Below are 27,666 nucleotides of genomic sequence, written 5' to 3'. Positions count from 1 at the left end.
CCAGCTTGGCAGTTCCAGGACCCTCCAGGACTCCCAGGACCCCCCCGAGTAGCCCCACGCTGTGAGCGTGGTGCCCAAGGGGGGCCAGGCAGGGCCGTGCAGCAGCACTCAGCTGCCTGCCAGCCCCTGGGGTGCACAGCTGCCCACACCAGGGGGCCGAACAGCAGAGCTCCCCACATCCCAGCTCCCCTCAGGGGCAGCCGTGGCACCCGGTGCTGTTTGGCCGCACAGGAGCGCGAGGCACCGGCCGCATCGGCTGCTCCCCCAACCCCAGGCCTGGGGGCTGATGCTCACCCTCCCACGGGATCCAGGGGCTCTCCAAGGACCCATCTTCCTGCCACTATCCCGAGGGTGCGAGGGTGAGCACGAGTCAGTCACGAACCAGGACATGGCTACAATGGCACCCAGGGGCTTCTCGCAACTTCCAGAGATGTCATGGGTGCAGGGCTGAGCACGTTTCTGTTTAATCCCCACCCAGTCCCAGCCTGCAGTTTCCTCCCCAGCTGGCACCCGCTGGCAGCACCCCAGGGGCACAGGGAACCCTCCTCCTCGGGGAGCAGCTTGGCCTCAATGCTGGAACAGCCAGAGTTCATTTCTGCGGCCCTGCTGCTACGGCAGCACCACGATCTTCTTCTCCAGGATCTGCTGGGGGAAGAGGACCCTCCTCATCACCATGTCCAGCTCCTCCAGCGCCAGCTGGGCGTGTAGCACCGTTGCGCCGTCGGGCTCGGCCACCACTACGTGCTTCAGCAGACGGTAGAGGTCCCGCAGGACGTCCCGCAGCACCTGGGCAGAGTGGACAGGAGAACAGTTAGCACCCAACTGCATCTCGCACGCACCCGCAACTGCAACGCAGCCTTCGGCATGCCCTGGCAGGTGCGGTGCTGCCCCTTCCACTGCTGCTGCTGCTGCTGCTGCCAGGACATGGCGGCACTGCCACTGCCTCAAGTGTGAGCTCCAGCCCTCCCGTGACTCAGTTTCCCCACATGCTATTGGCACAGTCCAGCAGTGTACCAGTGGCACATCGCGGCATCCCTCCAGCATGGGGGCATGAGGGGCAGCCGCGATCTCTGCTGTGGGGATTCCCATGGGGAATCATCCATTTCCTCCACAGGAACTGAGTCCCAACATGCTCGTTCCTGGGAAGTGAGGAGGGACTGATGAAGAACTCCACTGGCTTTGAAGAACTGGCACTGCCTTGGGGCACAGCCATGCAGCTCAGAGGGCTGACTCCGCGAAGTCCCCTCTGCTCCACAAAGGGATTTGGCACTGCAGAGCCCTTGGGTGGAAGAGACACAAGCTGGAGGTCCTGATCCCATGGGACTTTCCTTGGCAGCTGCCTGGGAATGAGCCCTGCAGCCCTGGAGGGGCAGGGCCTGTTGCCGAGGAGCACCATGCCAGTGCCAAGGGATGCCCAGGAGCCTGGAGGAGGCTGCCCCTGCCCCAGGGACAAGAGGGGAGGTGACCCACCTCGGTGGCCTTCTCACTGAGCCCCCGCAGCAGCACCACCACCACGTGCACAGCCGCTCTTCGCACCTCTGCCTTGGGGTCTGTCTTGGTTATGGCCGTCAAGCAGGAGGTGACCTGTTGGGACAGTGCAGGGGGACCATCAGCAAGTGCAGGGGAATGTGGGCAGAGCAGCCGGCCATGGCCCCACCTTCGGGACTCCTCTGGGGAGGTGGAGATGTCGGTTGGTGGACTGGGGCTGGAGGATGAGGATGGGACCTCTGTACCCAGCCTAGAGCAGCCACACGTCGGGCACCTGATGAGGGGGACTGGCTTCTTGTGGGGTGTGGGGCACGGAGATGCCCTCCCTGTCTGCAAGCGGGTGCCTTGGAAAGCTTTATAAGAAGCAGGCAGAGTCAAAGAAACCTAATTAAAGCCCCGGCAGTGACAGCCGGGAGAATTAGCAGAGCGAGTGCCTTCCCAAAATAGCTGTATGTGATGCATTGGCATCTCATCAAATGCTGCCGGTACTCCACCGACATTGAGTTGCTGTGAGTGGGGACCTGGAAAGGAAGCCACTTGATGTCTCCTGCCTCTCTCTTGCTCCAGAAGGCCCTGGAGGCCAAAGCTCCAGCTCCCTCAAGGAGCATAGACCCACACCAGTTCGAAGGCTGCCAGGCTGTGATGCCAGCGGCTCCCAGCAAACCCTCCCAGCCCTCCAGGAAGAAGACGACTACTGACAGCCAGGCTCATCCCACAAGGACCACAGCTCTGGCAGCTCCAATGAGGGCTGGACACCTCTGCCAGCCATCAGTTGCCTTGTGATAATAGGAAAGATAAAGAGATATCATTAAGTGGGAAGAGGTGTCTCTGGCAGGTACAAATTGTGCCCCCAGGTCCCCTCCTGCAGTGATTGCCACGGTTGGAGCAGGCACCGCTGGGTTTCCTTGGGCTATCGCTTCCCTGCACAACTGATACCTTTAGCTGATCATAAAGCTTTTAACCCTAAAAATCAGGGCTAGAATTTCCTGAGCATTTGCTTCAGGTCCAATGACTTTTATACTCTCTGCTATCCGCAAATATTACTCATGTCCGTTACGGAAACCGCAGGCTGTCAGCAGCCCTGCTATCTGCTAATGAACCGTTCTCATTAACAAGCAATGGCCCCACGCTGTCCGGGCAGGGACTCGGGGATGGGGCTGGCAGCGCCCAGAGGGGAGCCGGTACCTCCTGGATGATGGAGCCCAGCTGAAAGCCAAGGTGCTGGCAGAGCTCGCCCAGGTTGGAGAGGCTGCTGGCCCGCAGCGCGCTGTCAGGATCACGTGCGCCCTGCAGGAAGGCCTGGATCAGCGGCTCGCGGTGCTTGAACACCATGTCCCCTGCAAGAGAGAGCAGAGACACACGTCACAGGCAAGGAAAACCCCTCAGTGCCTTCCTGCCAAAGCCCCGGCACTGTCAGGAGCAGCCGGATTGCCCCCAACCCCCAGCCTTGCAGCACCACTGAACAGCTGGATGGAACATCTGGAGCACAGCTTGTGTTCAGTGTGAGGACCCGGGCACAACTCTGAGCAAGGCACAGAGCCTCGGTGGAGACTTGCCATGATGCCAGGGATGAGGGCACTGCGGTGCTGTCCCCTGGGACACCAGCAAACCCCGCCAGCTCACATCCCACCACAAAGACCTCGGGCCATTGGGTGCATCCCATGTCAGCTGGGCTCCCGCAGGCCTTCTCAGAGGGGACTGCAGACACAGCACGCAGAAACGAAGTGTGAAGCCTAGATTCTCACGTAATTCAGCTGCACAAACCCCCACCCAATTAGTGCAGGAGGTGCTGCGGATGTGCGAGCCGCCTAATTAGAGGTCTGCATGCAAAGCCCGTGACCAGCATGCACAATCACCCAGCACAAGCGCTGCTCCGGGCTGCTGGCCGTGCACCCCACGGCGTGGGCAGGGCTCCCACCAGGCAGGGGCTGCTCTGGCTCAGGGGAGTGGGGCCGCTCTTCCCTGGGAGCAATAGAGGAAAGAAAGCTTTGGCAGGCTCACCAGGCTGCAAGCTCACTGTTTCCTGGCTCTGGAAGCTCCGTGGATGCTGGTGTCCTGCAGGTGATGGAGGCAGTGGGGTGCCCCAGGATGCAGGGACAGGAATAAGCCCTAAGGGCAGCGGTGGGACCCCATCATACTGCACAAAGGGGCTCGGAGCCGCTGCTGTGAGGGGCTGAGGACTGGCCAGTCCCTGTGCTGTTAGCACAAAGAGCCGGCAGCACCAGCTGTGTGCGCGGAGGGGAAACACTGCATGCAATGGCCAAGAGCTGGGCAGGAACAGGGAGGGCAGCAGGCAGCTAGGTCCTTCTGTAGGACCATCCGCGCCTTCCCCTACTAATGGACTGGGTGCCCAGAGGGGCAGGGATGACTGCTGTGCAGCACAGCGTGGGAGAGCTCAGGGCAGCACCGTGATGCCAAGGACAACCACACTTCCTCGAGAATGCAGCCTGCCCCATGCTTGCACCCAGGAGTCAATATAATGGCAGTCCGAGCAGTGTTGGGTGATCTGAGAGTAACGAGCCTCCTCCAAAGCCAAGAGAACACCAGCCCTGTGCCAGATGGCCACAGAAAGAGCACGGAGTGTTTCCCTTCCCGAACCAAGCAAAGGCACATGCTCCCTGATGGAGAAGGGAAAAGGCCTGCCACGGTGCACCTGGAGCAGATTTTATGGGTTTGCAGTGAAAGGTAACTGGGCTGGTGCAAGGTTTCCACGTGGTGCTCGGTCCAATGTTGTTGGAGGCAGAGGAACAGCGCCGGGCACTTGGAATGGGGCTGCCACGTGTTTTCAGCCACGCTGCTCACGCCAGCCATTTGCTGAGTGATAGCTGCCCACTGCAAAATCCCCTCCTGGATGGGGAAATAAGTCACTCCAGCAGGATGGCAGGCAGGGATGAGCATGGGGACAGGGCATGAGGGAGGCACAGTGGTCCCCGAGTGGCAGCAGGAAAGCTCTGAACTGCAGCAGCACTGCTGAACTGGGCAGAGCATTTCTAGAAGCACCAGGTAAATCCTTGCTCTTGAATCCTGAAGCTTTGTAACAAAAACAACTTCGTGCAATTTGTTCTATAAATACGCAGGCGAGCCGGGACGTGCCGGAGTCGCTGCCCGTGGCAGAGGCACCGTGGGGAAGGGGAAAGAGCCGCTGCAGAGGCCGTGCTGAACATCCTGTTGCCAGCTGCGCCGTGGGCAGCTGTCGAGGGAAACACAGCACGGTGCAGCTGCAGCGCTGGGCAAGGCGAGGGCTACACATGTGGACATTGCCCACGGGTCTTTGGAGTCTGAGAGGCTCTGCTGCCACTTGCACTGCTCGCTGGAGCTGGGAAATGATGGGATTGCTTTCCCATGGGATGCCTGAGGGGCAGGGGACACCAGCTCCAGCAGGACACCCACAGTCGGCAGAGCTCAGGGATGCCACTGTGGTCTGGTGATGCTGCTGGGGCAGCAGTGCCCTGCAGGAGAGTTCCAGCAGCCCACACAGCCAGCAGCCGGCTCAGGGCCCAGCTCCACGCTTGGGGTGGTCCAGGCTCTACAGGAGGAGGCGGCTCTGCTGTGGTCAACTGGAGAACAAAGCACGCAGCCAGTGACTGGGGACTCCTGCCCAGCTGCCACCTTCCCCAGCCACGGAGAGCTGCCACGGAGAGCCGCCTGCTCTCACTGGCCTGGCCCCTTCCAGGGAATAAGACGTACTGTTTTAGGACGTGTCCCAACAGCGGCTGCTGGAAAGGCCTCATCCAGCTTTTATCCCTCAGCCCTGCATGTCCAGGCGCTTCCCAGCAGCCTCCAAGCCCAGTGTTGCCAGCCAAGGGGACAGTGGGCTGCTGGCACGATCTGCTGCCCGGTTCCTGCCCACGAGCAAACCCTGGCCAGCTGTCCTCCAGCTTCCAGCCCCCCGTGGTGGGGCCATGGGAGTTGGTTATCACCTCTGGACAAGAAGCCCTGATGGCTTTGCTCCCAGACCTGGCAGCATAGCAGCGAGGGGCCAAGCGGTGCCGCAGCTGTCGGCAGCAGCCAGCATTGCCATGCCCATGGACGCAGCTGTGGACTCACCCAGCGCCCGGGTGACGCGCATCAGCACCTCGCCCAGCTTCATCCTGGTGATGGCAGCTGCAGCGTCTTCTGTGCCCTGTCCCGGGCACCTGTACCGTGCCAGCAGGACAGGCAGGATCTGCTCTGGGTACTCGCTGGAGAGCAAGGCAATGCCTGGGGGCAGAGGGAGAGGAAAGCATGGGTCAGGGCCAGACTCAAAGACGGTGTGTGCCACCACCTTCGGCAGAGGAACTGCCGGTGGTTGTGCCACCCCAGTGCCCTGGGTGCAGCTGTCACCAACGGGACCCCCGGCACCACCCTGGCCCCACAGCACATCCCACAGCCTCTCTGCACAAAGGCACAGTGCGGGGGCAGCCCAGTGCCAGGTCTGGTTGGGTGCTAAGCTGAAAACTAAATAATTTAGCAGTTGGCACCCACTGTCCACTAATTGCTGCTGATTAACATTCCTCAACCGAACATCGACCCAGCATGCCGGCCACCGGCTGCGGCAGGGCTTGTCCCCAGGCTGGTACAGCTTTGGAGCAGCTGGGCACCGCAGGCGATGCTTGGGTGCAGTGTTTGGCCACTGTTCTCAGCTCCTGGCCAGCAGGTACATGCCATTGGTCTGTCCTTGTTCCTGCTGGTGCTCCACAACCCCCTGTTATCCTGGCTCAGGCTGGGAGCCAGAGCACAAGCATGCCCTGTGCCCGTCGTGTCTCCGCAGGGATGAAGAGGGGTCAGACCTCCGATACAGGCACATATCGAGCTCCGCCGTAGGGATGCACTGGCTTTGCCGTTCCTTTAGAGAGCTGCCTGGAGCCAGCACGCCTGAGCAGAGCACTGCAGGCAGTGCTGGGTGAAAACCAGGCTGGGAGCAGGCACCAGGCATGGCTGTGATGGGGAAAGGCAGCTGCTCTCCAGGGAACGGGCGAGCGGCAGAGGCTTCCCTGGCCGCGCCAAGCGCTGAGTCAGGCCAAGCCCCAGCTCCTTTGCCCTCCAGGAGAAGCCACTTTCACCTCTAACCCCATTTCCCAGTTATCGGAGGGCATCCAGTGTGGGTTACCCTCCGCAAGCCCGGGCACGTCTGGCAAGGCAGCGACCTCTCCTCTGGCATCACCTCACCAGAGCTCGGCTTGGCGATTCCCAGCAGTGCTGTAACAGCCAGCCCTGGGCCCAGCACCAGCACGGCTGGCTGGCAGGCAAGCCCAGTCCGGGTAGAGGAGAGCTAAAGCGGGGCAGCGGGGAGCCCGCCTGGCACTGACGGCGGCACTGCATGCGGTGTGCCACAGGTACCGCTGCCAGCGCAGCGCCGGCTGGGTGAGTCACCGCCGCAAGGAACCGCGTCAGGGTTAATCACAGCCACAGCCGGGCTGCGAAACACGGAGGCAGCTGCACAAAGTGTATTAATCACCCAGGGATGGTTGAAGCATTTGCTTTTCACCTGCAAGGCAAGGACAAACCCATCCTTCTCAAGACTGTACAGGCAGAGGGAAGCACAACGATAAGCCCCTTTTCCAGCTGCTGCTGAAGGTTGCCTATCCAACCGTATCCAGGATTCCTGGCAGTGCTGGTATTGCTTTGGGTCATGGGAATGGCACCTCCCTTCCAAGCAACCCGGCGCACCGGGACCCACCGGCACAGCCGTTGCACAGGATGCCTGCGTCATCCTGGGTGCAGAGGCATCTGTCCGCAAATCCCAATGGGAAACCCGGTGCCATGGGACTGCGCTGAGTGTGCCAGAGCAAGTGCAGGCACCAAGGTTTCCTGGGAAGTGGTGGTGGCACTCGGTGCTCCCAGCAGCAGCCTGGTTACAGGGAGCAGGGCAGTGTAGTGGCATGCTGCTCTCCCGCCAGCAGCTACCTGCTCCCCACCGTCCTCCTCCTCCTGCCTGCACAGCCAGGACCAGCACCGGTGCTGAGTGCGCACCCGTTGTTGCTCTCCTCCTTTAGAGGGGGAAACAACTTGAAAGGCCATCAGATGTATGGATCAGGGAACTGACCTGGAGAAAGCCACTGCAGTTCCACTTCCAGGCCTTGGCCGGAGCAGAGGGATGCGGCAGAGACCCAGCAGGTCTGGTACCACAGCCCCAGGTTGGCAGTGTGGACCTGGCATGGGGGCAAGTGACTACTTCTGGGTGCCCTGGGAGATGCCCTGAGGGTGAAGCTGCCCTGGGTTCCACTGAGGAATTGCTCTTGGTCTGGGCAGACGAGCAGTTCAGTCAGAGGGTAAGTTAATTACTGAGTAAGCACAACTGGGAGTTGAAGCCTGCCAGCTTTGGGATTGCGGTGCGGAGTCCGCACACAGCTCCAGGCTTGACCAAGCGGCACAAAGACAGAGTCTGGCACTGAGCCCCCAGCCTGGCTGCAGCAGTCCACCCTCGCTGCCCAATACCCCCCAGCATAAAACCTTCTCTGAAGCACTAGCTCTTGCCCACATTGCCCAGCGCAGCACCCCGGCTGTGCGTCACTCACCTTGGATGGCTGAGAGGTAGACAAAAGCGTCCTCGTGCTGCACATTCTCCAGGAACACCTGCAAGGAAGGGGGAGTGCTGTTGGCAGCAGCCCCGCACTGGGGGCAGCCCTAGTCCCTCTTGCCTGGCACTTTCAGCTGACCGTGACAGCAAGGTTGGAGGATTCCTATATGTACCTTCCCCAGCCCACCCTCAGCCAGCTGGTGCACTCAGCTCCAGCTCTGTGCCGTGACGCAGGATGGGGACCGTGGCTGAAGCCTGGTACCTGCAGGAGTTTCTCCTGAAGCCGAAGTGCCTCTGGATCCCGCTGCATGATCAGGTTGGCGAGGCAGCGCAGGGCAGCTGCCCGGCTTGGGGGCTGGGGGTCATAGGCTGATAGCAGGAGCTCCTGGAGCTCAGCTGGAGCTGGGCTGTCAGCACACGGGGCTGGAGCAGGACCCGTAGCATCAGGCTTGTGGCACGTGCTCAGCTCTTCGCTCCTCTCCCTGGGAGCTGAGGGGTTGCTGCGGCCGTGCCTTGGTGGTGCCCGGCCAGCCTCTGGGCACTGGGCTCTGTCAGGGACACCAGCAGGGCCCTGGGCTCCTGTCCCTGGCTTCTTCCCCAGCACACCGCCAGCAGCGGCGCCCACCGTCCCAGCAGAGAAGGCCCCGTGGGTGCAGATGGCGATGCGCAGGTCCGTAGCCAGCTCCTGGGTGAGCGGCTCAGGGTAGGTGCGGGAGAGCTCCTCCAGCAACGGCACCAGCCGCTTCAGCACGGCGAAGTCGCTGGATTGCAGCTGTGGAGGGGAGAGAAGCGGCACTGGCACGGCCATAACAAAAGATTTGTGCCCCGGGATGCTCTTGGCAAGGCAAGCAGGCAAGTCCAGAGGGGCACAAACCCTGGAGGCCATCTCATAGCCCCATGGGAGCACCAAGCCCTACCCCACAAGCCAGGCTCCAAGTGCCACGAGCTGCTCTTAGGGACAGTGATGTCCCATGGCTCCAGAGCTGATTCCAGCTGCAGCATCTGGAGCTGTGACTGCACCAGCCTTGAGGTGCAACGGAAGAAGGTGGGCAGAGCAAGAGCGCAATGGAGAGCGGTGCCCATGCAGGACCCTCACACTCAGCACAGGGGCCGAGCTGGGGACATCCCACCCACTGTCCTGCCAGTGCCATCTGGGGCTGGCCTTCGATCCTGCTTGGAGCAGCTGTGACCTTGCCAAAGCTTTGGTTCCTGAGGAGGAAAGTTCCTGCCCTAACCTGGCTTTAACCGCTAATCCCAGATGCAAAATCTGGGCTGTAAGACTTGAAAAGTGATGCTTTAGTGGAGATTTTGGGGAGCTTTTGGATGATTGTGTAAAAAAACCTTGGCTGCTGGAAACCAAACAGTTTTGCAGCTGCCTCCAAACCCTTTTGCATTTAATTTGCTGAGTTAAGTGGCTCCCATTAACACCAGAGCAGGAGCAGGAGCTTGCCTGGGAGGGAGCCCATTAGAGCTGCGGGATTCTGGTATTAAGTTTTACCCAACTAAATGATGTTCTTTTCCTGATGTTTGGAATTTAGCAATAAGACACAATAAATTATCTTTTTCAATTAATGGTTGGATTTTCCTTTGGGCAAATCCGGGGATGAAGCAACCCTGGCAGCTCAGTGATGTAAGTGCAAGCTGGAGTGATTGCAGAGCCCTAATGACGTGAGATCAGTCCTGTGGAACAGTGTAACGAGAGCAAGGTACCACTTTTGCAGATGATTTTCAAGAACACTAAGTCCTTGAAACACTGGGGAGTTCATTGCGCTGCGGAGATGGAGCCTGAGGATGTGTTGGGATGCAAAGGATGGGCTGTTGGTATTTAAAGACTCTGTATGTGATTGCAATAACTCTGTCAGCATCTTCTCAGAAGTAGAATTTAGATTATAAATAAATTAACTGGGCTCTCAGGGGTGCCCTGCAGGGATCACAGCCTCGGCCAGCACCCTGGCACCACTCTGAGGACAAATTATATATATATGTGTACAGATACATGCTGGAACTGAAGATGGAATCCAGCTCAGGGAGCACTGGCTGCAGCCCCCTCAGCCGCACACAGCAGGACGGTGCCCGGTCTCCCCACTCCCACAGTGCCTGAGCACCCCAGCTTCGCCCGCTCACCTGGACGGCTCCGCCGAGCATGGCAGCCACTAGCCCCATGGCCATGGCGAGGGTCTGTGCCTCTGCCGCTGCGCCGGGGCCCCGTGCCGGGCTGACGCAGGCCCGCTGCAGTGTGGCTGCCACAAACTCCTCCACCTGCCAGGGGAGAACACAGGGAAGAGGAGTTAGGAGGGGAGATCCCCAGGAGGCTGCCCCTGCTTGTTCCTGCCCACACATCAGGGTGCCTTCCCAGAGCCACGGGCACTTTAGCTTTTGCTGTTTGCATCTATTTGAATTTTTTCCAGCCCAAGCCTTTCTCTAAGCACAATGAATCCTTCTTGTTTCCCTGTTGTTGTCACCTCTCAGACTCACCCCAGTTGCTTTCCCAGCTCTGTCGCAGGTCAGAGGGTTCAGCAGCCCCATGGAGCCCCCATGAGCTGGGAGATGGTAGGGGTGCCGGTGCAGCCCAGCTGTGGGTGCACTGGGGGTGCAGGAGGGAGCCGGGGTTCCCAAGGCAGCTCTAGAGGTGCTGGAGCTCCTGAATCTCTGGCCACCACTCCAGAAGCAGCAGTAGCTGTGGCCTCCAGCCCCACGCTGGGCAGTCTGACCCGATGGTGAGGATTTTGGGAGCAGGACTGGGAAGGAAGCTGGGCCAGCCAGCGTGGTGCATCAGTGTCCACAGCTGCCAGGCTCTGGCACGGGCCAGACAAGCTCACACTTCACAACCCTGCGACAAAGTGATGAATCAACTGCGGGGGCTGCAGAAGCCCCTACTATAGGGTCTGCGGAAGCAAGGAGAGGTAGCCCAGCCCCTTCTCTGCCTCCTGTCCTTGCTCTACATGCCATGGGATGGGAGCTGGAAAGCCAACTGGGATGGGTGTGAGAAAGAAGGTTGGGTGGACAGCAACAACAGGGAAACACAAAGGGTTAGTGTGGAATTGTGCTAGAGAAAGGCTTGCGCTTGGAAAATTCAAGAAGACGCAGAGACAGAGAGAGCTGAAGAGCGTGTGGTTTTGGGAAGGCACCGGGGCTGCAGACCATCAGCACATGGCACAGCAGTGACTGCCAGACACAGAGCTGAGTGGGGACTTAGCATGGCTCAGATAAACTTCGTTACAACAAAACCCATGCCTGCCTGTTCTCCCTGCGAGCTCTGGGGACGAGCTCAGCCCCTCCATGCCTCTGCCCCAGGCTGGGGTCACTCCCAGCACCCACCCCTGCCCAGGACGGCTCCAGATCCTGCTGGCAGCCCAGCTCAGCTGCCCCACGGCTCCCCAGGATCAGGCCCCATTTACCCCACCCCAGCTGACGCTGGAGCTGGGCTATTTGCCATGTGTGTCACTTATTTTGTGATTGTCTCACAATACTTTTTTTTTGCCTGAGCCCATAATGATCCTGCCTGGCTGGCATTTGCCTTCTCAACACTTGGCTCCAAATCCTTTGATCCCACAGGCTTCCTGTGCTTCCGAGGGAGCTCGACATGAGTGAGGTTATTTCCTCCGTGTCTTTGCCAGATTCACTGGCACGGGTTGAGCTCGCCAGCTGTGGCGGCTCCCCAGGCACCCAGCTGTGCTGGGAAGGGGCTGGATTGGGTCGGTTCCTAAATAACACGCACGTTGCAAAATAAGAACAACTATTCTGCCTCTATTTTGGAAAACAAAGTATGAGGGCAACAAGGTACTGCTGCACTAAACCCCACACTTCCAGCCTCCGGGGCACAGGCACCGCGTTTCATCATCACCAGAGGAGCTGATCGCTGCCAGCTTCGTTAAGCACATCCCTACTGCAGGGAGGCTGGGAGAGGCTGCGGGAAAGGCTTGGGTACCTTCTGGGCTGATTAGTTCAGAAATTAAATGCCATCAAACAGCAAGAATAGGGAGTAAAGACAAGTGTCAGAACATCTGCTCTCACAAAGCAGCGACACACAAGCTGAATGGGTTGTAATGATATTTAAGGCAAAAAAATAGGAAGAGCGCACATAAAAAAATCTAGCAGCAGACAGCTACTGAGAAAAACAAAAAGTTAAAAATACCCTCAATGTAGAAGGAAAGAAAAAATATCCTAATCTCGAAGGCAAAAAATGAAACACTGGGGTGTGTTCCTGTCTCACGCAGGAGGAAAGCACCCTTGGTGTATCGAGGAAAGCTTCTTCGGTGTATCAAGGAAATCAAGCCAATCTGACGAAATTCAGTTGTGAGGGGTGGAAGAGGTAATTAAAATATATTGTGCAATTGAAGGGGTCCACAGCTGCTGCCAGGCCTTGGGTCTGGCTTTGAGAAGAGGGATCCTGCTTGCTCTGACCCCGTTACGCACAAAGCCACACTCCAGAGTGCGCACAGCAAGAGCAAAACCCCAGAGGAACCCTGTGCTGCAGAACACACTTAAAACCACCTCTCCAACTGCCTGACCCAACCCAAGGGAGCGCTCCCTGAAATACAACCCCCAGGTGGAATAATAAGGGCTTTTTTGTCTGGGCTTCCTCTTTGGTGGTTGTTTCTCTCTATATTAGGGTCACAGTTGGACTTGGAAACATGGCAAATTCCTTCTCCCATTTCCCATCCTGACTTTCTGACTCAGGGAGCGGAGCTGGTCCTGCGTGGGTGGGTGTGATGGAGAGGCAGGTGAAGGCAAAGCAGTGGTGGCTGCCGCACCCACCGCCTCAGTCCCCTCTGTCACTGCGGAGCGCACACAAAGGCTCCTTTGTCCCAAAGAGAAAAGTGAGGAAACCTGTGTTAGCAGTGACCTGCTCTGCTCAAGGCAGCCGCAGCTAATGGCCTAGCCAGGTCACTGAGTTTAAATAAAACCCAACAAACCGCAAAAAGCATAGGACGAGGAAGTTGAAGTACACCGAACAGCTGGGGAATACTGTGCTGCCCTCAGTGCCCAACAGCCTTCCTGATCTGGCATGGTGCAGGACAGCTGATCCCTGCAGCACTGCTGCAGTCTGGGCTCAGGGCAGACAGCAGTGCCATATTTTAACCATCCTTTTTGGTACCAGGTGCACGAGTCTCACCTTTGAAATGACGGTATCTACCAAATGCAGTTATGCCAGTCCTGAGGACTGGATATACCACTCAGTTGGGGCATCCCAGAAGCAGAAGCCAAGGAAAAGCAGTGAATGACCTATTTGGGGACATGGAACGGGTGGGATGTGGTGGCAGCACCATGCTGTATCCGTCCGGCTGGCAGCCCAACTGCGGCAGCTCCCAGAGGTGGCTATCGAGATGTGCTGGAAAAAGCAGGCACCAACACCATGGACAGGCAGCAAGTGCTTGCTGAAAAGGTCTGTCAGGTCCAAATGCCTCTAAACTTCGGAACAAATTTTGCTCTGAAGAGGAGAAGCTGGCAAGTCAGAGTGCTGACTAACACACAGACTGCTCTCTTGCTTTTCATACACAACCATGGACACAAGCACAAAGGTGTCTGGTGGACTACTCCCTCCTGTCTCCGCAGCTGACTCTGTCCTTCCTGCCGTCCCTGCACAGGATGGAGTCTTGTCGAGACACTTGTAACTCAATCAACAAACTGCTTTTCCTGGGGATGTTCTAGCCTTCTCCAGCTGTTCCTTAGCCACTGTCTCCTCAGAGCCCAGCAGCCCAGAGCTTGCTCTGCCGTGTGCTCCAGCCATCAATCCCCCAGCTCCCTGCTATAACCAACCTGAGCAACGTCTGTGAAAATGGTGTCCGAGATGTTCTCACATAGTGTGGCCACGAGCTGCAGGACCAGAAGCTTCTTTTTCTGCCTGGTGTGGTACTGCTCCAGCTCCAGGAAACTCCCTCCAGGCACTACAGCTGAGTTCAAATCTGTCTCATCGTCTGCAGCCACGCGAGTCAGTGCCTGCCGGGAAGGAAGCACAGGGCATGGAGAGGCAACAACTAAACACAGGCAAACCAGTTTCAGGAACACTGCAGTCCCCACACCAGTGGTCCTGGGCATGCAGCCGGTCCGTGTTACACAGACCCTCCACCCTGCTGCAAAGGGTTCCCGGTTCACTCCCCTCTCCCAGCCTCGTCCCCTTCCACACGCACACTTGTCACCAGGCCAAAGCCCTGCAAACTCCCAACACCGTGGACACCACAGAGAGCACCACCGAGCACTCATCCTAGGGTCTACCATCCTCTGAGCTGCGAAGCTGCTGGGTCTCCGCCTGCAGCCTTGCTTTCCACAGTGGCTGCTCACAAAGGCACCCTGGACCCCTTTGCAGAGCTCCTGCTGACTCCCCCTGTGCCCAGGACCTTCCACTTGGTACATCAAGGTCTCTGAGAGCTGCCCACAGCTCCTGGGTGTCCCCACTGTGACACTGCAGTGTCTTTAGACCCAGGGTGCTGCAAACCCTGCACGACTATGGGACAGGGCTCCACCTGCCAGCGAGGGCACCAAATGCACAGTCGAGGCCAAGCAAGGCCAGGAGGGAACCACAGGGGCTCAGAGTGGGTTCAAAGGGACCTGGTGTCCACCTAGAGCCAAGGAAGCAACAGGATTATTCACAGCCTCAAGACTTCATTAAACTTCAGGCATGTTCCTGTTGTCGGAAGAGCCCGGGGATAATGAGGGCGAACCCCTTCAGGGCCCCCGGCTGCCTGTTTCTCCCTGCAGCAGGGCTGCTCCACCATGTGCTGTATCCTGGCTTGGTGCTCCCAAGGCAGGTAAGGGGACGCTCGGTCCCCTTTGCCATCTGCCACACAAACCGCTTGGACCAGGGAAATTGTTCCTGCAGGTGTGCCCAAAACAGACTTGCCTGCCCTTACCTTCAGGCAGCGGATGAAGAAGTCTCCAGCTAGACCACTCTTCTGGCAGTGAGACAAGAGCTCCACCAAGTTCTCCACATGGCACTGCTCGGAGGAAACCTTCTGGTATAGGGCCTCATCTTCATCACTGAAATGGGTCACTGTGTCACAACACGAATGTACCCAGACCCCCTCCAGGGCTGGCTCTAAACTACTCCACGGCAAGGTGAAATCTCACTTCTGCCTTCTCTTGGAAACCTTTCTTCACAGCACTACCAGAAAGCGGAAGCCTGGAGGCAGCTGAGCCAAAGTATCGCTCAGTTCATTTGGTCTACGTGATCACACACTCAGTTTATTAATTAACCTGCATTCATTAAAGGAATAACATTAACAGAAACCATGAGCACAAAGCACATTTTTAATTCAGCCGTCCTATAAGGAACAGGATTAGCACTGTCTAATTCATGCAGCAGTCATAGCCATAAAAGCAGGAGAGACATGGGCAGAGCCATGGCAGTTAAGGAGTAATTTTAAAGTATACCCAGTTTAACCAGTGCAGACCCCACGGCAGACCCTCTTCTAATTGAGGTCAGGAATAAATTGAAATGAAACCAAACCAAGTGTATTTGTATGGGGTTTTGCTCAGGGTGCACACAGCTCCCGGCACACCCAGTCCATGGATGCTCCTGGGCAGGAGCCACGTGCTCTGCCTGCTTGATTGCCCTGCCCTGGCTCGTACCTGCCAGCTACCGGCTACTTCTCTCTAAACCAAATGTCTCGCTGCTGAGCGGTCTCAGTTTGCATGGCTGGAGTCTAATGGCTACAGTTTATTCCCCACACGGCCATGCTCTGCCTCTACTTGTAGAAACCATCTGCAAGAGCAGGAGGGGAGTTCAGTTGCTGGCTCCGCAATGCTGGCATCACTACAGTCCTTGCTGCGACGGAGCCACCTGTGCCTGAGGGATTCCATTCACTCCACACAGCCACAATCTGCCACAAGACAGGCTCAGGCTGGAGGGTGGACGCTGAATTTGGGGAGCTCTGGGACTGAAGAAGCGTGTCCTGCTCCCAGACACCCTACAGGCAGGACTCGGGACTCAGGAAAAGCACACAGAGAGCTCACACTAACACTCAGACAGTGTGTGCTGGTTTTCAGGGGTGAAAATCAGAGCTATGTGCCACGTACAGGGATCCCAGAGGCTGTGTGGAAGCATTGCTGGCTTGACCTTCATGCAGAGAGACAGCTACCTGGGTGGCTGGCAGCGACAAGACCACAGTGGGATGGCACTGGCAGCCCCATGCTCACCTTGGCTCTCTCTGTCAGGCATGCCGTGAACAGCCCTACGTGCTTAAATGATGCCTGGAGACTGCCCTGGGTGCCTGGCACTGCCTCAACTGCACTCACCTGCTGGTCTCCTCCACTGCAAAGACGGCACCACCCTCACTACCCGCACGGAACTGGCACTGCGGGTGGAGCGTGTGAACGCTGCTGTTCAGCCCCACGAAGCCTTCCAGCACAGCCAGCGACACCTCCCGCTCCGACTTCTCCAAGAACCACAGCAGGATCTCCTGGCACGGGGAACTGGCAAGGCGAGAGAAAGCACTGGTGACCCGGCTCTGCCTGTTGCAGCCCTCCCCGCACACCAGCACCCCAACAGGACCACACGAGGCAGGTCCTGCACCTATCGGAAGAGAGCAATCCCAGATCAGAGAATGATCTTGTACTTCCAAGAATCAGCCCTCAAGCTGTTTTAAGCTAGTTTTTGTCGTGTTTCTAAATCCCTGGTACACAGATCCCTCTGACATCAAGCCAAGTCCCAGCATCACCATCTGTCCACAGACAATCACAATCCCTGCTCCTAGGCAGGCACTAAGGGTTAACCTGCGCTCTCAAGGCACCCACAGGGCTCGCTTGCCTCTACATTGAACATTTTGGCTTCAGGGAAGATGAAAACTAACCTGAGAAGTGCTTCCTCAGGCAGAGGTCTGCCAGTAAGGTCAGGTCCTGTGCCCATGCCTGTGGTTATTGCCTACTCTGAATGAGAGCTCTTCAGGGTGAGAAAATTTGTCTCAGCTTCTGTATGTGCCCACACAGAGCACGTCCTTTAGAGGCAGGCAGAACAGAGAGGATGAAAGCCCAGAAGTCATGCACAATCCTTCCTTACCGTAAGTATGACACATTCTGCTTGGCGAAGGAATAGAGGGAAAAAACCACTCCCAGGACTGACTGTAAGGATCCCAGCAGCAGGCTCGAGCTGTCATTTCCAACCACATACACCTACGGAGAGAAAGGCACAGGGAACAGAGTCAAACACCTGCGTGGAGCAGAGGGAAGGCAAAAGCAAGGACAGAAAGCACGTCCGTGCACAGAACGGCTGCTGCCAGGGAAGATGGCAGAGGGTTTGCAGCCTCCGTTCCATTCAGTTTGAAGCCAGTTTTCCCTGATTATGCCATATTCCGGATTAAAAGCAGCCTTCAGCATCATCTTTCTCCTAGCATTTGCTTAACCACAGCAAGGCTCCAAGCTACAGGAGCTATTCAGAAAGTCTGCTGCTTAAGGATAAGGTCTTGTGTTACAGAGAGGTGCAACAGGCACCTTTCTCACCTCACCTTTCAATTAGCAAATCTTTATGGAAACACCGCACCTAGAGCCAACCTCAACTACAGAGATCAGCCTCTAGCAGGGCAGCTGGGCTGATGTGTGCCATGCTGAGCAAGTGGATTGCATGAGCTCTGAGGAGCTGTAAGGCCATGCTCCTCTCCTCCACCTCAAGCTACTTCCTAAATCACTGTCACTGCCTTCCCCCAGGAAACCAGCACCCCCTTCCACTGTCACCCCCTCGCCGCACACAGGTCCCACCTGGCAGCCTGCAGGAAAAACACTCACAGAATTCTTACGACACTGCATTTCTGTTTGAATCCTTTGAAAGAAATTGTCCAAAACTCAAAGTCAAGTAAGATGCTTTCAGTCAAAGCCATAACGCTGAGAAAAATCAAGTTAGAAAGTGCTTAAATACCAAGCTTTGCCCAGACGGATTCTGAGTTTACTCAGGGTTCTCATGTTCAGGTCCTTGTTTGAGCAGGCTCCCTCTCCCTCCATAGCTTTTAGTTTTAAATAAGGGGAGGGGAAATAAAATCTTTTCACAAGTTCTCCAAGGCATTTCAGCTGTGTCAGCTGGTGAACTACGTGCTCAGAAGATGCTGCCCCTTCACACCAGAGTGCTCCCCACACCTCTGACCTCTGCAGCTGCAGAGCAATCCCCTGCTCCGGGGCTGGAAGTACCCTGAGGACAAATCAGAGAGCTTTTGCCTGCTAGTGACAGCCCAGGTAAGAGGGAGATTGTCCTGATAATGTTCTGCTCCACTGTATTGATGCAAACAGACCTCTTTTCCTGTGCTAATCCCTCTGGAGCCATTCTTCCAAACCAGAACCTTTTGTACACAAAGCCTCCCTGATAAAGCCCCAAGGATGGTTTCCCACTCAGCATCAAATGACACTTGCCAGGCAAGAAACCCAGGCTGGAGTCTCCCTTGCTAATCTGGCTGCTGTCAGGCCTCCAATGTTATGCCATTAAGGAGGGATCCACCCCAAACTCCCCAGCACTCGCATTGTGAACGGCAGCCACAGAGCAGCCCTCCAGACCCGTCTCTGCCTGCCAGCTGGTTACAACAGATCATTACCACGCAGAATACTACAACAATCACAGCATTTAAGAGCTTAGCCTGCCTAGGGGCATGCCAGTAAGCAAGTCACCAGCTTCTTAAAATTTAATTCCAGGGCTGGAGATGTCCTTCTGGGTTGGAATGTGCAGCGGAAAGCTGGGCTGCTGTCAGGGCAGGCAGCGAAGCCTGTGGTGTGGCACTGGTGGGAATGGCAGGAAAAGGAGCTATGAGAGAAGGTTTCAGAAGAAAGACATCCACAAAGAGCCCCGTTTCCTTCATAAGGAGCACAAGAACAGACCCCACCTCTCCCCCAATATGCCAGAGCCAAGGTCCATTTTCGGTATCAGTCTATGCTACTGAACACCCTGCTTGTTTCCTAGTGCCCACTCTGATTGTCTCTCTGCCAACCGGCTGCACAACCACTGAGCGAGGAGCTGGGGACCCTGCCATGCTGCCCTCACTGCAGGGCTGCGCCGTGCAGCACAGCCGCCTGCTTCCCGATACCTCAAGAGCCCTCTTTTTCAGGTCACTCATTCAGAAGAATTTTGGCCAACACAAGAGCTGGCTGCTGCCCATCCCTCCACAAGGGGTTAATGCTGCAGGAGCTGTAGAAAGGCTGCCAGCTCCAGCACTCTGGCTCAGGCTGCCCTCTGCAGACCTCAGAGGCAAGGAGAGCTGCTCCCAGCAGGTTCTCCCTCCCATACAGGTAACACTGAGCTCGGTATGAGGTCTATTATCCATGCCCTATAGCAAGGAAACTGAGGTACGGAGGCACAAAGAGGAGGGTGGACCAGCCACAGCCTTGGAGCAGAGGCAGCCTCTGAAGATTCAGAACATATGGGATTCCCTGTGATCTGTCCTTCCCTTTGACCAGCTGCACGGATCTGATAATGGTGGGTGAGCGGCATCCTTTGGGACAGGGATTGGCAGCCTGAGGCATCACACGCCAGGCCAACGGTACTCCTGAGTGGGACCTCCTACCTGCTCTGCTGTTACCTGCTCTACCATCACAGCCCTGCTCCTGAAGCTCCTCTGACAGTACATCCAGACACAATGGTCCTGCAGAAGCTGGAAATGCTCAGAAAGTCTCACTGCAGCTCACGAAGAAAGAGGATACGAGAGCAGCTTGGATATTCCTGACTACCACCAGCCCACTGCTCAGACTCTTCTTACTTTGACACACCAGAAAGACACTGAGAAAAAAAAAACCAACCGGCAAGAGCTCACTGCCATCTCACAGAATGTTTTGTGAGAAAAATGCTTGAAAGGATTCAGGCAGTGCTTCTGGTATCCAGCATAAAGCTGCAGTCCCTCAAGTGCACTGCTGCATACAAGCTTACTGTGTGCAGCTCTCAGCCGTGCCTCAGCATCACGACGGTGGGAGATGCTGAGGTTTGTTATGGTCTAAGATATACACTGAGATGCTCAGTAAGTTTCAAACCAGCTCTCTCTCTCTTCCTCACCTACCCTCGGGCCCAACTCAGACACAATACCTTGAGAACATCTTCCACACAGCTGCCAAGCTCTGCCTCTGTTACCAGTACGGTCCCTGCTGATAAGTCTTCCACTGCTAGCTCTGAAAACAAAGGGCAGAAATATCAGCATCCCCACATGCTGAGGAGTCTCCAGCAGAATGGCAACCCCACCGGAAAGCACTTTGATAGTTCTCTTGCCTTCCCTCTCCTCCATCAAGGCAGCATGGGAACCAATGAGTCCTTATTAGCAGTGCTAAATATGACTGCAGTGTTATAAGTTTCACAAGCAAATTAAAGCAGACCACAAATTCTTGGTCGATGACTCCCCGGAGAGCTGTTTGGTCAGTGTGGGGTACTGGTGGCTTCCATCCGTAAGCGCAGAACGAGACTGCCAGACTGGAGAGTTTCCCAAAGAGCAAATGGCAGAAGCTCCACTACTTGGCTCCTACCCTACAGTAATTTGACTCAGGTGCTGGCAAATATGGTGCACCCAGACACATCCACACCAGAGCTGGGCTGCTATGCGCCGGAGAGGAGAGGAGAGGAGAGGAGAGGGAGAGGAGAGGAGAGGAGAGGAGAGGAGAGGAGAGGAGAGGAGAGGAGAGGAGAGGGAGAGGGAGAGGGGAGGAGAGGAGAGGGAGAGGGAGAGGGAGAGGGAGAGGAGAGGAGAGGAGAGGAGAGGAGAGGAGAGGAGAGGAGAGGAGAGGAGAGGAGAGGAGGGGAGAGGGAGAGGGAGAGGGAGAGGGAGAGGGGAGGAAGAGGGAGAGGAGAGGAGAGGAGAGGAGAGGGAGAGGGAGAGGGAGAGGGAGAGGAGAGGAGAGGAGAGGAGAGGAGAGGAGAGGAGAGGAGAGGAGAGGAGAGGAGAGGAGAGGAGAGGAGAGGGAGAGGAGAGGGAGAGGGAGAAACCAGACCCTCTCTGCTCTGGGTCTCGGCAGGTACCTGCTGTCTCCGAGCACCGCAGGAGTGGTGCCAACAGGGGCTGAAGCAGGTGCTTCTCTGCCAGCTGAGGGTGCTCTTTCGCCATGGTGAGCAGCGTGGTGGTGGCCACTCGCTGGAACTGGCGCGCTGTCTGTTTGTCCTGGATGTGCAGCAAGCCCAGAATCTGGAAGGAAAGTCCACGCTTAAGGAACAGAGATCAGCAGCCCCCTAGGAAAGGGCAGGCCAATTCCCCACAGCCAACAGTAGAGATTGAGCCGCTCCTGCTTGCTGCTTTACTGGCTATTTTGGCACAATATTCCACATATGGCAGAGCCGGCCTCCTTCTTGTGCACACGTTAACGCGGGATGCATTTCTGGGCTCAAACCAAGAGCCTGCACCACTCCCACAGCCAAAGGCTGGAAGCAAGAGCTGCGCAGCAGAGAGCTCCTGGTAGCCCAGTGCTGAACAGCTCGCGTGTTCAGGAAACGTTATCCAGCATTTCAATCAAATATGGAAAATTCAGCAGTAGAATGGAAACACATCCCACTGCCAGAGGAGCAAAAAAACATCTCCACGTTGTCCTGGCTCAATCCAGGCCAAGCTGAAACAGAAGTGACAGTACCAACATCTTCCAGGCATTCCCAGCCAGAGCCAGCATAGTGGAGGGAGTGGAAAAGAGGGACCTACCTGGGGGCATACCAGTCCATAATAGTCCTCGAGGGAAAGGCATTGCTGTGGGCAGGAAGCCAGGACCTTTGCAACTGCATCACATTTTCTCCAGTCCACAGCTGCTGCTTCAGCACCGGCACCACCTGCTACACCATCAGAAAGCCAAGATCAGCTCTGACAGCCATGGCAGGGCCATTTCTGGATGAAGCCAGGTGTTTCTGGCAAAAACTTGGATTTCTAGCTTTTATCACACTCTTTAAATCAAAATCTTTCAAGTGAGACTTCAATTTAAACACAGAAGGGGAAAATTACTGTCCAAGACCTTTGATACTGGAAAACTATCTCCACAAGTAGATGTGTGAGCCAAAAGATGGAAGGAAGTCATGCCTGGATGGTGTCATCAGGTTGGTATTGGCCGGAGGAGGCTTTGGCACTAAAGACTGTAGGATTCAGCTTTTGGAGAGCAACAGTTTCCCTCCCTGGCAGGAAACGGAGAGCAGGGAAGCACAGCCCTGCAGCTGCTCACAGCCCAGCGTAGAGCACGGCTCCCACCAAACCACCACCAGAGCGGCTCCTCGGAATGAACCACGCTCCATACACGTGAGATGCAACCCCACGGAGGCATGAACAGACTAAACTAATGCGGAGGTTTTCAGTCTGGACCTCAAACACAGTGATGTGCTTGGAACTAAAGTCCTTTGCAGTCGGAAGGCATTAATGGTTTGGGAGTTCTGCATAGTCAGAGGCAAACTGGCGCGAGAGTTACAGAGTCAGCTTGGCCCGACAAAAGCTGTTTCCCATTTCAGTGCTCTGCTGGCACTGGTTTTCTCAAGGCCTCTCCTGGGATGAAACTTCTCAGACACGTCATCACGGTCTCTTTTAATCTTTGATCCTGTGAGCCAAGAGCAGCGTCACAGCACCCTACTCACCGCCTGTTCCCTCCATGATGCCCCGAACCACAGCCTGAACGCCGTTGGGTCTCAGCAGCCTCTCGGAGAGCAGCTGCCCACAAAGGCGCCGCAGCCACGCCGGGGTCCGCACAAGGGCTGGCTTTGTTTCTCCCCCAGGAGAGGGAGGAGGACTCTGAAAGGAAACAAAACAGCAGGCTAAGAAGCATATTTGCACACTCCTGTGCAAACTGCCATTGACAGGCAAATAGCCTGCACCCTGCCTCGCAGGACTTGAGACAGGAGCACAGGACAGGGAAACGTTTTAAATAAATCACTTCTTCATGCCACAAAGCAAATTAGGGCTTAATGAGAGGCCAGCCTTCCCAAAAGCATCCCCTTGTGCAAGGCTTCCCTCTTTAATTAAAACTCTGAGGGTCCAGCAGCAGCTCTGCCTCATGACCAGAATGGTGAGAGGTGTTTTGGGGGGACAAATCAGGTTCAATGCTGGCAAGGGGTCCACAGCGGTGACCCCTGCCAGGACCTGGCAGAGCGCGCTGGGCTGCAGAGGTGGCACCGCGAGCCCACAGGCTCCCTGGTCGAAGGAAGCAATCCCTCCTGGACAGCACAAACAGCAGAGCTGTCTGGAGGCTGCGAACCCACAAAGCGAGCGGTTCAATTAGACACCCCGAGGAGGCAGGCTGGCACTGCCGCATTGGGAAAGGAGAAGGAGAGAAGAGGAAGAGGCTATTTTCAGTTGGAAGGGACCCACGATGACCACCTAGTCCAACTGCCTGAGCACTTCAGGGCTGACCAAACATTACAGCATGTTATTAAGGGTACAGTCCAAGTATCAGCTTGGATTTGGTTTAAGCAGGAGACCACAGAACACACTGAGACTGCTGCCCTGCACAAGTGCCTCATATGGACCCTCTGCAGCCCTTGCGTGTAGGACAGCCAGCTTGTACCTGCTTGGGAATGGTGTGTGATCCCAGCTGGAGGGTCAGCGTGCGGCACAGAGCTGTGCCATGCTATCCCGAGAGTGCACCAGCACTGACCCTGACCCTGAGCTGTGACACACATCCACCCATAGCTCAGAGCTGGGATGCGGTCCTTTACCTGGCGGCTCTCTAAATTCAACGTGAAGGTATTTCCAGTGACCACTCCTTCCCCATCTCTCCCTTCCCCGTCTCCTCTTCCCCTTTGCCACAAGGCAGCCTTTAAAATAGCCACAAACAGCAGCTGGCATTAAGGCAGCAGCACCACTTATTCCCCTCAAGAGGAAAGGAGCAGGTTCTGGAGGAGAAGGTGTTTTGTTTGGCCAAGCGCAGCAGAGGTAAGTGCTGAGCCAAGGCGGCACGCGCTGCGATGAGTCTGTGAGTTCACACCCACCCCCGTGCACACAGCCCCGTACAGCAGGACCTGAGCTGCTGCTGCGCGAGCAATGCACGCCTGTGTGTTCACACAGTGCTCAGGGAGGGGGATGATGCACTAAACTGGTTGGTAAAGTGAAAGAATATTCCCAGGAGAGCAGGAAAGGCATCTTCAGAGCGTGGGAATACACGCTGCCACAGCACCTTGGGCGGAACGCGCCCTGTGCCAGGGACAGCCCCGCTGCCGCTGGGTACCTGCTTGGGCCGGCCCTGCAGGATGAGCAGCTCCTGCACTGCCAGCGGCTGGTAGACACGATCCAGGATATCCTGCAGGGCTTCCCGGCACTGCGCTCGCTCTGCTTCCGAAACACCCTGGAAAAAACAAACCCCGGGGTGGTGAGGACAGCTTGGCTGTTGGTACTGAACTCCCTGGTCCTGACTGCATCCCAGTGCCCCTTGCCAGGTTCCATGGCTCCCATCTTTTCTCTTCCCACCATGACTAACACGGATTGCATGGGTGCTGCCATTGGACAAGGTCCCATATCTTCTCTCCCACCACAACTAACATGCACGGCACAGGACCTGCTGCTGGACAGGCTCCCGTATCTTCTCTCCCACCACTGCACAGGTTCCCATCTCTTCTTTCCCACCAGCACAGGCACTGTCACTGCACTGTCACCCCTGGGGCTTGGCAAATGGGTGCACAGCGTGGGGAGGGACTCGGAGATGGTGTGGGGCACCGGGCAAGTAGGGGCTTGGGGATGTTGCGGGGCTTAGGGTGGGCAGGGTCTCAGTGAGTGGGCGCAGGGTTTTGGTGGTGTTGTGGGGTGCAGGGTGAGCAGGGTCTTGGTGAGTAGGTGCAGGGGCTCAGCGATGTCACGGGGTGGGGGGGTCTCGATGTTGCGGGGCACAGGGCAAGTAGGGGCACAGCAACGTCACGGGGCACAGGGTGAGCAAGGGCTCGGTGGGCGGGCGCGGTGGCTCGGCAGCATCGCAGGGTGAGCAGGGTCTCGGTGACGTCACGGGGTACAGGGCAAGCTGCGTCTCAGCAATGTTCTTGGGTGCAGGGTGAGCTGGGGCTCAGCGATGTTGCGGAGTGCAGGGTGAGGAGGCGCAAGGGCTCGGGGGCGTATTGGGGCATGGGTGCTCAGCAATGTTTTTCGGCGCAGGGGCTCAGCGATGCTTTGGGGCGCAGGGTGAGCAGGCGCAGGGGCTCAGCGATGCTTTGGGGCGCAGGGCGAGCAGGCGCAGGGGCTCAGCGATGCTTTGGGGCGCAGGGTGAGTAGGCGCAAGGGCTCGGAGATGCTTTGGGGCGCAGGGTGAGTAGGCGCAAGGGCTCGGAGATGCTTTGGGGCGCAGGGCGAGCAGGCACAGGGGCTCGAAGATGCTTTGGGGTGCAGGGCGAGCAGGCACAGGGGCTCGAAGATGCTTTGGGGCGCAGGGTGAGCAGGCGCAGGGGCTCGGCGACGCTTTGGGGCACAGGGTGAGCAGGCGCAGGGGCTCGGAGATGCTTTGGGGCGCAGGGCGAGCAGGCACAGGGGCTCGAAGATGCTTTGGGGTGCAGGGCGAGCAGGCACAGGGGCTCGAAGATGCTTTGGGGCGCAGGGCGAGCAGGCGCAAGGACTCGGTGCTGTTTGGAGCTCGAGGTCCCCGGGGCGCCGCGTGTCCCCCCGTCCCCCACGTGCCTGCGTGTGCTCGGCGGGCCCGTGCCCCAGCAGGGCGAGGCTGGCGAGCAGCAGCCCGAGGTGGCGGGCGAGCAGCGGGGTGCCGAGCTCGGGCAGCGCGGCCAGCTCGGCCAGGGCGGCGGCGGCGGCGCGGAGCCGGGCCCCGCGGGCGGCGGGGGGCGCGGCGGGCCGGGGGAGCCCCGCGGGGCGGCGCCCCAGGCCCGGCGGCAGCAGCGGCGCCAGCCCCAGCCCCGCGGCCGCGCCCAGCGCCCGCCGCACCGCCCGCCCCTGCGCCAGGCTCAGCGCTGCGGGGCCCGGCGGCGGCACGGAGCTGGGGGAGGCGGCCACGGCGGCCAGGCGGTGCTTGAGGCACAGCAGCAGCGCCAGCAGCTCGCTCGCCGCCGCCCACGCCGGCTCCGCCGCGCCCGGGCACAGCGCGGGGAAGCGGCGCAGCACGGCCTCCCGCAGCCCCCGCAGCGCCGCCCAGCCCGGAGCCCCGCGCAGCCGCTCCTCCAGCGCCGTCGCGTTGCTGAGCAGCGTGTCCGGGTGAAGGGCGGGCTCCGCGGAGGCCTCGCCGGGAGGCGACTGCAGCAGCAGTTCCAGAGCCTCCAACACGCGCTCCAGCTCCGGCTCCGGCAACCGCTCCGCACCGCCCGCCATCTTGGGGCCGACGGGAAGGGGCGGAGCGCGCCGCAGCGCCGCCATCTTGGGGAGGGCGGGCGGGGGAGGAGCTGCTTCTAGACGCAATTTTGCGGCGGTCAAGCCAAGGGGAGGGGCGGAACTTCTCGCCGCCATCTTGGTGAGGGTGGACAAAGGGGAGGAGCGACTCATCCGGGATCTTGGGGAGGTGAGCAGAGTGACTCCTCCGCCATCTTAGGAGGGTGGGGAAGAAAGAGCGATTCCTCCGCCATCTTGGGCGGGGCGGGAGGGTCCAGGGACTCATAAAGTGATTAGGAAAGGATCTTAAGGATCATCCAGTTCCAGCTTTCTGCCATGGCTAGGGACACCTGCCTCTGGACCAGCCTGCTCAACACCGGCAGTTGCTGCATAAGGCACGCACTGGAGAGGGAAGGAAACCCATTTTCCAGTCATTTCTAGTCCAAACTTCAGAGCCTTCCCTGCAGGGAGCTGTTGGTACAGCCCCAAACACCCATGAGCACGTGGAGTTCAGCCGCAGGTTGGCACCAGGAGGGGAGAAAGCAGCAGGCGGTTAAGCACATCCTTTGCATTCATCGCAACCTGGTGCAGCAACACACTCCAGTCACCAGGGCTGCATCGCGGACACCAAACCAGAACAACCAGGAGCCCGATGGGGCTCTGGGTCTTGACAGGGCTAAGAAAACACATCTTTATCTTTTAAGTCAGATCTAGCATGGCTAAATGATTCTAAAAGCCTGAACTCTCACAGTAAAATTCATCTAAAAATGTCTGCCCACCTTCAATCCTCCTGCGGGAAAAGAGTTAAACCCTGTGACAGCCTCAGTCCAGGCTGAGCAGCTCCCTTCATCCCCTTACAGCCCGATCTCCATCCCACCGCTCACCACTCTCTGTAGCACAACATGGAATCAGAATAGTTTGGTTGGAAAAGACCTTTGCGATCATGGAGTCCAACACTACCTGTCCATCACTAAACCACCCCCGAACACCTGATCCGCACGTCTTTTAAATCCTTCCAGGGATGGGGATGCCACCACCTCCCCAGGCAGCCTCTGCCAGTGCCTGAGAACCCTTCAGTAAAGAAATTCTTCCTCATATCCAATCTCAACCTCCTGTGGTACAGCTTGAGGCAATTTCCTCTCATTCCATCATTCATCACTTGGGAGAAGAGCCCAGCACCCACCTCGCTACAACCTCCTTTTAGGTAGTTGTGGGGAGCGATGACGTCTCTCCTCAGCCTCCTCCAGGCTAAACAGCTGCAGGTCCCTCAGCCACTCCCACAACCCCTGGGTTCCTGACCTTGCCCCAGCTCCGTTCCCTTCTCTGGACACGTGGCAGCCCTTCAATGTCCTTCTTGGAGTGAAGGAGCAACCCAGGATGCAAAGCGCAGCCTTGCCAGTGCACAGGGACGATCCCTGCCCTGCTCCCGCTGGCCACACCATGGCTGATCCAAGCCAGGATGTTGGTGGCCAGTTGGGCACACCGCTCGCACTGACCTGTGCAAGACCTTATCCCAGCAGCAAGGTCCCCCAGACCAGGACC

The 27,666-nt window shown here is 57.6% G+C and overlaps 2 protein-coding genes across 2 annotated transcripts in view; one reads left to right on the top strand and one right to left on the bottom strand.

The window, feature by feature from the left end:
- Positions 1-27,666, top strand: part of PDP2 (pyruvate dehydrogenase phosphatase catalytic subunit 2) — a 102,320-nt gene that overhangs the window by 14,871 nt on the left and 59,783 nt on the right. The window lies entirely within an intron of this gene.
- TANGO6 (transport and golgi organization 6 homolog) lies at positions 4-26,172 on the bottom strand. Its single transcript, XM_054078368.1, has 17 exons — positions 25,489-26,172; positions 24,059-24,175; positions 22,473-22,626; positions 21,562-21,689; positions 20,895-21,057; positions 19,974-20,056; positions 16,983-17,095; positions 16,223-16,399; positions 14,839-14,965; positions 13,748-13,927; positions 10,112-10,246; positions 8,250-8,759; positions 7,986-8,043; positions 5,536-5,688; positions 2,674-2,825; positions 1,471-1,584; positions 4-786 (listed from the first exon to the last, which is right to left on the bottom strand). Exons 1-17 carry the CDS (start codon positions 26,170-26,172, stop codon positions 610-612), a joined length of 3,225 nt encoding a protein of 1,074 aa, XP_053934343.1. The 3' UTR covers positions 4-609.

Source organism: Cuculus canorus, chromosome 13 (assembly GCF_017976375.1).
Source record: "Cuculus canorus isolate bCucCan1 chromosome 13, bCucCan1.pri, whole genome shotgun sequence".
NCBI lineage: Eukaryota > Metazoa > Chordata > Aves > Cuculiformes > Cuculidae > Cuculus > Cuculus canorus.
This window is presented reverse-complemented; position numbering and strand designations above follow the sequence as displayed.